General features: G+C 32.4%; 1 protein-coding gene across 1 annotated transcript; it reads left to right on the forward strand.

Annotated features, from left to right (window-relative positions):
- Positions 1 to 5874, forward strand: LOC107413281 (malate dehydrogenase [NADP], chloroplastic). The gene is made up of 14 exons (XM_048470600.2): positions 1 to 348; positions 438 to 531; positions 1280 to 1366; positions 2649 to 2733; positions 3346 to 3527; positions 3613 to 3683; positions 3810 to 3900; positions 4002 to 4076; positions 4170 to 4271; positions 4374 to 4496; positions 4968 to 5036; positions 5125 to 5193; positions 5536 to 5589; positions 5667 to 5874. The coding sequence occupies exons 1-14, from the start codon at positions 182 to 184 to the stop codon at positions 5718 to 5720; spliced, it is 1323 nt and encodes a 440-aa protein (XP_048326557.2). The 5' UTR covers positions 1 to 181; the 3' UTR covers positions 5721 to 5874.
- Positions 5875 to 12375: the final 6501 nt, after the last annotated feature.

Here is a 12375-nt window from a genome sequence, read left to right on the forward strand (position 1 = left end):
TTCTAACATGTTTCCTGTTTCCACTCTCTCTGTTCTCTCTCCCTCCAAATCAAACACTTTTTCCTTTTCGACCAAACTTATTTCCTCACTTTACCTCTTATCTTATTAGACCCAGTTGGTCTCTCTAAACCAGAGTCTCTCTCTCTCTCTCTCTCTCTCTCAGAGTCTATGCTCTGCTGCGATGGCGGTAGCAGAGATATCATCACCTTCATATACCACAAAATCAGGACTTCTTCAGTCCTCGCAGCTTTCATCCTTATCGACCCATCTTCATAATCACCGCTGTTGCAGTTTCCGACCTCTTCCGAGGACACAATATGCCAAAATTTCTTGCTCTGTCGCTCCAAAGTAAGTATAAAATCTCACCCTTTCATGTTCTTTATCACTGGTCTCTTATGGTACAGTGATCATTTTGTTGTTTGTAATTGATTTCTCAGTCAAGTTCAAACTCCGCTCCCAGTTCAAGCGGAAGATCCCAAGGGCAAGCCTGAATGCTATGGAGTGTTCTGCCTCACCTATGATCTCAAAGCTGTGAGTTTCGGTTTCACTTTGGAAACTGAGATTTTGGTTGATATAGCTTATATGGTTTTATTGACTATCTACTATAGTACTCGGTTGTGGAGTTTCAGTCTGCTAATATTTTCCATTTACTATGTTTGTGAATATATATAGTCTAAACAAATTTAATTTGATTTATTTTATTTTATTAGTGTGGTAATGTAGCCTAAACAGTTGGGTTTGTTTAGTAAGTGCCAAATTTTCATCTATTGTCCATTTTTAGGTCTATTAGCATTGTTTTTGTGTTGATAAATTTCTTCTGCTAAACATGCTCTTCTAGTTTACCAAAAAAGTGCACCTTAAAAGATGTTCTGACCAGCTGTTCTTCTTTCTTATGGAGTAAAGGGCCATTCTTTGTCAATAGATTGGCATATGTTTCTACATATGGTTACCACTTTGATTTGAACCAGTAGACTCATTTCTTGACAATTAGATATTTATTTAAGTTTTCGTTCAAGTGTCTAGTTAAGAGTTCTAATTGCTTGTGGGGGTTTGTACAAGTAATTCTTTTCATGGCTACATCCTTAATTGTCTGTGCTAAAGAATAATTCATTCCTCTTTCCCGCCATTGACTCCATTGGTAAAGGGGTGAGGTGGTATCAATCATAGGAGAGGAGAAAGAGGAAAGGAAAATGTAAACTCACTTTTGGTGACTTTTTAGGTGCAATTTTGGACATTTTATCCGTGTTCATATAATAAGGGTTTGTTCAATTTTTCTCAGGAAGAAGAGACAAAATCATGGAAGAAGTTAATTAATGTTGCAGTTTCAGGCGCTGCCGGAATGATAGCTAATCATTTACTTTTTAAAGTAAGTATTCCTTGACCAACTGAAGAGATTATTTCCTGTTCTTGGAAATTCCAAAAGAGTTATTCCTTCTGAGTTTTATACTGTTCATTTTCTAAGAACAAGAATATAAGTTTGCAATTTATTCCATTCTGGAAAGTTTGAAATTAGGAGTTCCATATGAGAATCTGCATGAATGCTGTCAGCAGAACTTTTCCTGCAACATTTTAAAACTTTTATGTCTTTAGCTGTTTAGTTTTTTAAACTCCGGTAACATGGCTTCACATGAAACATGCATGTACATTCACAACTTGACACATGACAGACTTAGCCTGTAAGCTTGAATCCAAGTCCCTGTTAGTAAGCTAATTTTAATTTTATCTTCTCAAAGTGTCCCATAAGTGGGTGAGTATTGGTTTATCCAATTCATTTGACAAAAAACTAAAATAATCACTGGTTAAAAACTCAATGTTTCTACCACTATATGAATAAAACCATTTATATATACGTATCTTTATGTGTTTGCTTATATAAGTATTTTTGTTTATACATCTGTATATATATATATATATATGTATATCTTATGGCAGGTAATTTTTAGTCTTAATGAGTAATGATTTTTTAAAAGTTTTGTAATATATTTCTATGCAATTTCTTAAAATATTTTGTAAACTTTCCCATGCTGACACAATTTGATACAGCTACTGTTCTTACAAGGAAACACTCGATCATATTAAAAAATTAACTAGCATTACTTACTTCCATTCATTTTCTGAAACTAGAGAAGTCCATTTGTTTGAATTCAGTAGGAAGTTTAAAAAAACTTAGATGATAGAAAGGCTACAGACATATAGAGAATTGGAAACGTGACTACAAAAATGGTAGCTTATTGTAGAAAAGGAATTTTACTCTGTTCATCAAATGTGCATAAAATATATATTTTTCTAGTTTTGTATTATCATGCAGCAAGTCCAAATAAAAAATTAACATCTAGATTAGAGCATTAAGAAAATAATGAAATTAAACATTAAAAAGGCTAGTGTTGATAGCTGTCTTCTTAGTGAATCATGTTGTGATTAAAATGAATCCTTCTCTGTAATATTTACTTGGGCATCCTTAGGTCTTGAGAGCCCTTGCTCTGCTTTGCTGTTAAGCAATGATGAAATTGGTTCTTTGACATTATAGTTTTGTTTGATTGTATCATTGAGTGATAAAAATCGATTTTGAGTTTTCGATTTCAAATATGTCTTCGTTAGAAATAGCAGTTATTCACATGAACTAACAATGTTGAATTTTGTTATGTCAGCTCGCATCTGGTGAGGTTTTTGGTCCAGACCAACCTATTGCTTTGAAACTACTGGGATCTCAGAGGTCTCTTCAAGCTCTTGAAGGTCTGTTTCTTAGTATACATTATTTCATCAATATTTGCTTTAAGTGGATGTAAATTAATGAAAACTCATTTTCTTTCAGATATTTTACTTCTGAAATACACACAATTATGTAAAAATAAATAAATAAATAAAAATAGCGAATGTGAATGGTAAGATTCTGTCATCAGGGTGACATAAAAAAAAGAAAAGAAAAAAAAGCAAAGCACAGAAACTCATTTCCATGTATGACCAGGAAAACATCTATGAAAGCATAATCTAGTCAGTGGTTACACATGTATTATAGGTACAAAACGGCTATTTTCTATTGGTTAATAGAGTAAAGGACATTAACATATAAATAGACCTGAGCCTGTGGACATTTGATTGTCCCATCCAATATGTCTTGGCAGATTCCTTCGTGGGTGAAAAATTCCAACATATCCATAGAAAAACTGATGTCTAAGAGCTATTCACCATGTATTATTGTGAGAAAATTCAAAGAAGCAAATATAAGATTGTAACTTTGCTATTTCACCTTAAACTGTTCAATTTGCATTCACTAGGAAGTAGTTACGTTAAGACTATTTTACCTACATATTTCCATGTTCATTAATTAGAATATTATGCATACAGGAGTTGCAATGGAGTTGGAGGATTCCTTGTTTCCTCTATTGAGAGAGGTGAGTATAGGCATTGATTCATATGAGGTGTTCCAAGATGCAGAATGGGCTCTTTTAATAGGAGCAAAGCCTCGAGGGCCTGGAATGGAAAGAGCAGGCTTGTTGGATATCAATGGGCAGATCTTTGCTGAACAGGTGCCATTACTATTTGCATTATGAAGTAAGGCTTCTCCACAGTTGGCCATATTCATATATATATGTTTTTAAATTATTATTACAGGGGAAAGCTCTAAATGCAGTTGCATCTCGTAATGTTAAAGTAATAGTGGTTGGAAATCCTTGCAATACCAAGTAAGAGTTTTCTCTGATTGTTTATTGTTTCTTTTGCTTTTTTATCCTCCATTAGGTACTTTGGGTGGAAAGAGGGGTAGGGTGATTGCTGATTTCCTTGTTAATTTAATTACCTTTTCTATGCAGTGCACTAATTTGTTTGAAAAATGCTCCAAATATACCTGCAAAGAATTTTCATGCTTTGACACGGTTAGATGAAAATAGAGCAAAATGTCAGGTGAAAATAGCTCATCAACATTACTTCTACTGATGGCGATTTAGTTTTGGTTATGACCCAAATGATGTAATGTACTTGTACAATGGGAATGATTTGTGCAGCTCGCTCTGAAAGCAGGTGTCTTCTATGATAAAGTATCAAACGTGACCATCTGGGGAAACCACTCAACCACTCAGGTCATTTTAAAAATTCTGTTGTAAGATAGTGTGCCTGTTCATAGACAATGTCCCTCTCTCTCTACTGATAGAACTGTTCTATACTTGTACCAGGTTCCAGACTTCTTAAATGCTAGAATAAATGGATTGCCAGTTGTAGAGGTCATCAAGGACCGCAAGTGGTTAGAGGAGGAGTTTACTGAAAAGGTCCAGAAGGTAAGACTTATGACTCAGGAACATATAGTTCCATAAATCAACAGTCTATTATGAAACCTGGTTGTCCATCTTTAAGGACTAAAAATATTTCTTCACATGTAGAGAGGTGGTGTGCTCATTGAAAAATGGGGAAGATCTTCTGCCGCATCTACTGCTGTGTCTATTGTTGATGCCATAAAATCTTTGGTTACTCCAACCCCCGAGGGCGACTGGTTTTCTTCTGGAGTAAGTTCATTTGTGTTAGGCATGCATTAGGGCCTGTGTGTTTGTTCTACTGACTGTTTATAAGAACTGTAATTAGAAACAATAAGAAAGATACAGTTTACAAGCTTGATTTTGATAGGATTGGTTTTTTATGTTAGAATTCTTGCTTGATAACAAAAATTGTTCTGATACAGATTATAAGATATGTTTGGTAGCATGATTTTCTAATTTTTATTCTGTTTTCATCATTTTCCAAGTAGCTTTTGTATCTTGTTCGTGTTCTGTACCAGTTATAACATACTTAAACAACCATAAGATCAAATGTTAATGGAGAGATGGAAAGATCAGAAACCAGACTTTTTACTGCACATACATAAAATTTTGAAATGTCGGTACAAACACAAAGAATAGCAAAAGCTTTGGGTCACACGAGGCAAGATTATAATATTCTCTCTAGTCTCCAGTTCTCATCTTTCCACAATTTAATTGTAGGTTTACACAACTGGAAATCCTTATGGTATAGCGGAGGATATCGTTTTCAGTATGCCATGCAGATCAAAAGTAAGTTTATGTAGGAAATTTGCTTTCTCACCATTCATGCTTATGGTATTACCAGTTATCAGATCCATAAGTTATTTCTGTTTCCCAGGGAGATGGTGATTATGAACTGGTAAAGGATATAAAATTTGACGACTACCTTTGGAAACGAATAGCTAAGGTATGCTTATACTTATCCTCGTTAAGGTGTCTTTAATGAATGGAACTAACAAAAGGTTCTGGTCTTTGTAACAACAGTTAATAGCATTTCAAACACCTTAGTAATATCAATCTATAGTAATTCAGAAATATTGGTTGCATGATCAAATTTCAACAATTATGATCAGGATTCAAAAATGGAATCATTTTTTTGATACATGAATGGCATCATTCTGAAACCTTATATTTAGTTTCACGGAGAAATAAAATCTTATTCAATAGAGCAGCTGATTTATTTCACCTAGGAGACAGTTAAAGAGTTGAATTTGAGGTACCTCATATCGATTGTGGTATTGTTTTGCAGAGCGAAGCTGAGTTGCTAGCTGAAAAGAAATGTGTGGCTCACCTTACTGGGGAGGTAGATATTATAACTGTCAAAACTATTACTTCCCTCTACTTTTGACCACCATTTCTCATTGGATTTGCTCTTTCCAGGGAATCGCTGTCTGCGATCTGCCGGGGGACACAATGCTTCCAGGAGAGATGTAATCATGATGAACAAAGAACTCTGTTCATGCATTTATGAAAATGAAGAAACAGACAAGAGCGCTTGTATGAAGTCACAACTCACACCATTACTTTATGTAAGCTCATGATGTTGATAAGCGTAAAAATAATAATAATAATAAAAAAAAAAGAACAATACAGTAGATATAATATGTTGATGTGAATCCACTTGTCAATTTTTGTTAGCTCGATGATGTTCTTCCACTTTGCCTATCAATCTGTATTTTTAGGTGTACGGAGTTGTCGAATAATTGTATTATTATTTACACAAATAAATGATTTTTAGAATCTGAGTGCTGTACAACGAATCTCCACACTGACCACTTGATCATATTATATAATGCATTCTTTAAAAAAATAAATAAATAAAAATAAAAGGGGTTAGGAGTGGAGGAAGATGTTCATCTTGCAATAAAATCATCTCCGGTACAGCAAATTATCAGCGCTTAACAGGTTCTGTTTTTTTTTTTTTTTTCTTTTTTTTTTTAATTTTTATAAAATAATGATAAGATTGAAGAGTAATTACTTTGGGGTGCAAAATTCAGAGTTTTTTTATTTTTTATTATTGCATTCTCCCATCCCTTGGTTAACTGTCAATGTTACAGGAAAAAGGCACAACTAAAAGTTTGAAATTATAAAAAGTTTCTAAACTAGAAGTCTGAAATGAGTTTATAAATTAACCCAAAAAAAAAAAAAAGAAATGGGTTTATAAAAAGTTTCTATTTTTCATAGAAATTTGTGTTAAAAAATTTATTTATTAAATGATAATGTGAAGATGTAATTAGTTAAGATATCAAAATATTTATTAAATTGACATATTAAAATTTTGAATGAAAAATAAATTAAAAAATAAATAAATTAAATATTATTATATTTTTTATTATGCTATTTGATCAACAATTTAATAAATATTTTAATGAATTTAAGTATTATTGAATACAATTAATCGCAAACTATGTCAAAAATAATAAGCCCACCTTAATCGAAGCACCCACCATCATAACGCCCACCTTTTTTATTTAATTTCACTTTTTTATTATTTAATGCCAGGTAAGCAACTTTGAAATTTGGAACGTTAGAACATTTCAAAATCCAACGGTTAAAAAACCCAACGGTAAAGATGAGAGAAGAAATTGAGGAAGGAAGCGAGTGGGATTGGGCGCAGAGAGGTTCGTGAATCTGGTGACACTCTAAGCTTGCTACTTAGGGTTAGGGTTAGGGTTTCCAATCGGGGTGCTGCTTATTTTTATTTGATGCCTTAGCTTCCATTTTCGGCGGTTGTTTGATTGCTATTTTCGGCGGTTATTTGATTGCTAGCTTAACCTCCATCCTCTGTTTTCGGTGACGGTAAATTAGTACTTCTTTATGTTTTCTATCTGTATTTCTTTTATTTTTTGTCCTCCCTTTCTGTTTCTTTCCCTTTTTGCTTTTTCCCTTCAGTTTAAAAGCTTTTGTAATTCGGCTCGTTACTGTTTCTAATCCACGTTGTATGAGATTTCCCAAATTACTCCTTTGAGGCTTGGCTCGGATTTTTTTTAAGTTTTTATTTTTATTTTTTTCCCTTCTTTTTGAAACTTTGCTAATTTGTATTGTTTGTCTTTTAAGCATCTTTGGGATTCCACCGAAGCAATTACAATGGGTCCTACATCCATAAAAGCCTGGGAAAGTCTGCTGCTTCCAATGGTTGTCTTGAAGGCATGGAAAAACGGCTGTTTCTTTGGTATGTTTTGCTCTTTTTTTTTTTTTTTTGTGTGTGTGTATTTTCATAAATGAAATGGGATAATGGATTCAAAATTTGAAAAGTGAATCGCTGTAACCAGAGCATTAAAAGGACTCAAATATAAGGTGTAGAACTGTCTTTGCAGCTTTGAGACTGCTTTTAACTTTTTGGAACATGTGGATGAGTTTTCAGTTGGGCTGGCTTATGTGCCAGAAGACATAAAAGAAGTATGATAGTTCAGAGATTTAAGTATGCTTTTTTATTTTTAGTTTTATTTTTTATATATTTTTTAATGTTTTTTAGGGTAAAGAAGTGAGTTGTGCTTGTGATGAACAAACAGGTGTTGTAATTACTTCCTGAGCTCTTCTTTCTTTGACTGAGTCGGAAGCAACCGTAATTTTTCCATGCTTGATATATAACACATAAGGTTCTTCTTCTTCTTTTATATATATACATATATATATATATATATATATATAATATGGTAGTTTGAATATTGATGCTTATCCATACTTTTTTCCTACTAGTTTATACATCATAAAAGAAGTATGATAGTTCAGAGATTTAAGTATGCTTTTTTATTTTTAGTTTTATTTTTTATATATTTTTTAATGTTTTTTAGGATAAAGAAGTGAGTTGTGCTTGTGATGAACAAACAGGTGTTGTAATTACTTCCTGAGCTCTTCTTTCTTTGACTGAGTCGGAAGCAACCGTAATTTTTCCATGCTTGATATATAACACATAAGGTTCTTCTTCTTCTTTTATATATATACATATATATATATATATATATATAATATGGTAGTTTGAATATTGATGCTTATCCATACTTTTTTCCTACTAGTTTATACATCATAAAAGAAGTATGATAGTTCAGAGATTTAAGTATGCTTTTTTATTTTTAGTTTTATTTTTTATATATTTTTTAATGTTTTTTAGGATAAAGAAGTGAGTTGTGCTTGTGATGAACAAACAGGTGTTGTAATTACTTCCTGAGCTCTTCTTTCTTTGACTGAGTCGGAAGCAACCGTAATTTTTCCATGCTTGATATATAACACATAAGGTTCTTCTTCTTCTTTTATATATATACATATATATATATATATATATATATATAATATGGTAGTTTGAATATTGATGCTTATCCATACTTTTTTCCTACTAGTTTATACATCATAAAAGAAGTATGATAGTTCAGAGATTTAAGTATGCTTTTTTATTTTTAGTTTTATTTTTTATATATTTTTTAATGTTTTTTAGGATAAAGAAGTGAGTTGTGCTTGTGATGAACAAACAGGTGTTGTAATTACTTCCTGAGCTCTTCTTTCTTTGACTGAGTCGGAAGCAACCGTAATTTTTCCATGCTTGATATATAACACATAAGGTTCTTCTTCTTCTTTTATATATATACATATATATATATATATATATATAATATGGTAGTATGAATATTGATGCTTATCCATACTTTTTTCCTACTAGTTTTTGATCGGTCACAAAAATTCTGAACTTTGTCATCTATTGCATCTGGGCCATTAATATTGAGAAAGTAGGAAAATAGATGTGGAAGTTGACCAAACAAATTGTTCACACAATTTCATCAGAAAAGGCTTTTTTCCTTTTATTTTGAGGGGTTTGCCTTAAAATTATATAGAATAACTCTTGTATGTGTGTACTTGTATATAGATTAGAAGTGAGCAGTTTAAAATCCTTGCAAATTGTGGCAAGCTTGATCACAAAGAGAAATGTTGATATTACAAAAGCTGCATTTTTAGCTGTCTATAAGATTTTTTTGGCATGTGTTAATCAGATTCGTTAATCATATGTTATATACAAAGTGTTACTTGGTTTTTACATGATGTTTTTGCTCAGATTTTTTGGTTTGTAAGTTTTATTGGGCGAGCGAACTTGATCTTCCATACACATTATGATTACATTTTAGTCCTGTCCTGTTTTGTAGTTGGGCGAGCCAGTATTTAATTTTTGCAGCTTCTTCTTCTTCTTTTTATTTTTATTTTTATATACATATATATCGTTATTTCTTGACTATCTATTATTCAGCCTCAACGTTTTTGTAAGGGAGAACATATGGAGATGTTGGAAACTAAAAGATGGGAAAAAAAAGAATGTTAAATGATTGGTTTTAAGTGGAAGGTAAGCATATACATCTTTCCAGAATATTAAATTGAAGGTTGTCTGTTTCAAATTTCAATTCATTTATATCTGATCTGATCTTGATGTTTGAAGTCTATTTATTATTATTGATTTCGTAGGTAGGATATTTAAAACTATGTTTTGAAGTCTATTTATTATTATTGATTTCGTAGGTAGGATATTTAAAACTATGTCTTCTTCTTTTGATTTTTAAACAGGAATGCATTTGATACACATTTACTACTTCTTGAGTTTCTGGTCACAGTAGGATAAAATGAAAATCTAATTTCTTTACTATGGTGGTATTGCCGTGTTTGCTGTACGCATTGATTGTCTGAAGGTTGAATTTTTAGTTTCGGTGATGCATGTTTTTTTTTAGTATTTTTCTTGAATGCTCTATCTATGGGTCAATTTGAAGACTGCAGTTAACTTAGTGTTGGTCATAGACTCATAATATTATCTCTCTCTCCCACATTTCCTTTTGTTCTTTTTTTTTTTTTTTTTTTTTTTTTTGGGGTGTGAATCCCTTCTGTTCTTGTTGATTGCATGAAATTTGTTAATATTTGCAGTCTAAGTTAACTTACTAGTATTGTATTTCATTCTTTCTACATAAAATGCATGTATAACAATGAATCTAAATTGATTCATTTTTAATTATTTTAATCACAATGAATCTAAAGTGTATTTTAGGTTTGTAACAATCCTAGTTTAAAATAAGCTTTTGTAATTTTTATGTTTCGGTTTTGAGGTGGCATTAAAAATCCACCTATCTATTGACAATTATAAATTCTACTTCACCGGGTGTTTGTCTTAATGTTTTCGAACATTACAACAAAAAAAAAATAAATAAATAAATAAATATTCGCAAAAGTTGTTGTGCCCAATATTTTTTTCAAAGGGTGCCAAAAATTATAATATATTTTAATTCAAAATTAATCATCTTAAATTCTGTCAAATTAAATTTTAGATGTCATTTTAGGACCAAAAGTAGCCAGGTTATATATATATATATATATATGTCTCTCTCCTATGGATTTTATGTTAATTGATTTTTTGATTTTGTGTTTCCATTTTGTTGTTGTTGTTGTCGTATTTTTTTTTTTTTTCACGGTGGTTTTCAAAAGCATATTTTGTGTGTAAAATATATATTTTTTTTTTTTCTTTTCAATTTTAAGCAAATAGATATTTTTAGGAAAATTTAATGAATGAGATACCCTCCAAAAAAGGGCAAAAAAGAATGATGAGTTTTAAATAGAGGAAAGTGTGTTTTGCCAAACAAAAACCCAAAAAAAAAAAAAGAAAAAGAAAATTTGTCATTCGATTGCATAGAAAAATTATAAAAGAAAAAAAGGCGTAAAAATAATATAGAAGAAGAAGTTTGGGAAATCAGACGATAATTATTTTAGATCATAGAAGGTAGAGGGAGAAGAGAACTTGGTTTGATTCATTTTCCATGTAGCGAAGCCTAATATATTTATGTATAAGCAACATTGAGAAGGAAGGGTGAATGCTTGAAGAACCTGACGTAGGATAAATTCGAGAGAAAGCTCTTTTCAGATTTTAAAAACGACACATGGCATGCGCAAAGTGCTGACGAGTTGGAAGATGTAATGGCAGATGATGACATGTGGACGAATAACTACGAGTAATGATACCTTGGATGCCGACATGGAAATACATATAGGTGTCCGGAATCGTGACATGCATGTGAACAAGTAGAAAACAAACACACGTCGGTAATGGACACGTGGTAGCGAACATGTGTGACAACGTCGAAGGCCTCATTGGGAGATACAGATATATGGTCGAGTAAGAAAATGGACACATGTTAGAAGTAGAACACATCATAGGCTTTCATGTCGTGACACGTGCTACTGCCATGGACAATACTGACAAGTGAACCGTTTAGGCACTCCCATTTCGCTCTCGCCACTATATAGGAATCGCTTTTGCTTTTTTTTCCTTTGGCGGTAATGTTTTAGTTTGCCAGGTTATCTCTTGTCTGCCTATTGTCACGTTCCGTATGAAAATGGAGGAATCCTTTAGGCTTATCCAGAATATGCAAGACTCTTTTTTAGAATTCATGATAATTCAAGACAAATCTAGAGGGGTCCGGAAGATTCTAGAAGCTTCTAGGTAAGAGAATTCTAAAAAGTTATAGATGATTTAAAAGAAGGCTAGCCTAGATGACTCAAGAGACCTCTGGAAGGTTCTAGAATACTATAGAACAATCTAGGACTTATGTACCTTTCTAGAACATTCTAGTATTATGTAGTAAAATGGCTATCTAGAATAGTCCATAGAAATATCTAGGAGAATTATCTAAAAACTAATCTAGGATAGTGTCATGTGTAAAAGATTTAGAATGTTGTATCCTCGTACTACGTGCCAAGCCCTCTATATAAAGGGGGTGAATCCTCATTTGTAAACAGAACGAAGAATCCACACATTCACTTGTAAAGCTCTCTTCTAAGCAATATATACTTTCATTCTCCCAAACTCTCTTTTGTGCTCTAGTCTTTTTTGCTTAGCTTTCACTTCTTGTGAGCAAAAAGCTTACCTAGTTGCAATAAAGGGTTGGAATAGCAACTAAGGCCGTACGGCTTGAAGGGTAAACAAACAAGTTCGTGACAAGTGGTATCAGAGCTTTGGTTAGAGCTAGCATCTAAAGCAACATGTTTTCATTAAAGGTTGTGGTTGAGGAGGCAAGGGGAAAGAGACCAGCCCCAATGCTGGAAGGAAAGAACGAGGGCATTCAAAGTC

This window comes from Ziziphus jujuba, chromosome 8 (assembly GCF_031755915.1).
Source record: "Ziziphus jujuba cultivar Dongzao chromosome 8, ASM3175591v1".
Classification (NCBI taxonomy): Eukaryota; Viridiplantae; Streptophyta; class Magnoliopsida; order Rosales; family Rhamnaceae; genus Ziziphus; species Ziziphus jujuba.

Bases quoted from the DNA above. Each gene is read 5' to 3' on its own strand.
- LOC107413281 (XM_048470600.2), top strand. From the start codon at position 182: ATGGCGGTAGCAGAGATATCATCACCTTCATATACCACAAAATCAGGA. The intron at 1,367-2,648 runs GTAAGTATTCCT...TTGTTATGTCAG, and splicing joins CTAATCATTTACTTTTTAAA to CTCGCATCTGGTGAGGTTTT. The intron at 2,734-3,345 runs GTCTGTTTCTTA...TTATGCATACAG, and splicing joins GTCTCTTCAAGCTCTTGAAG to GAGTTGCAATGGAGTTGGAG.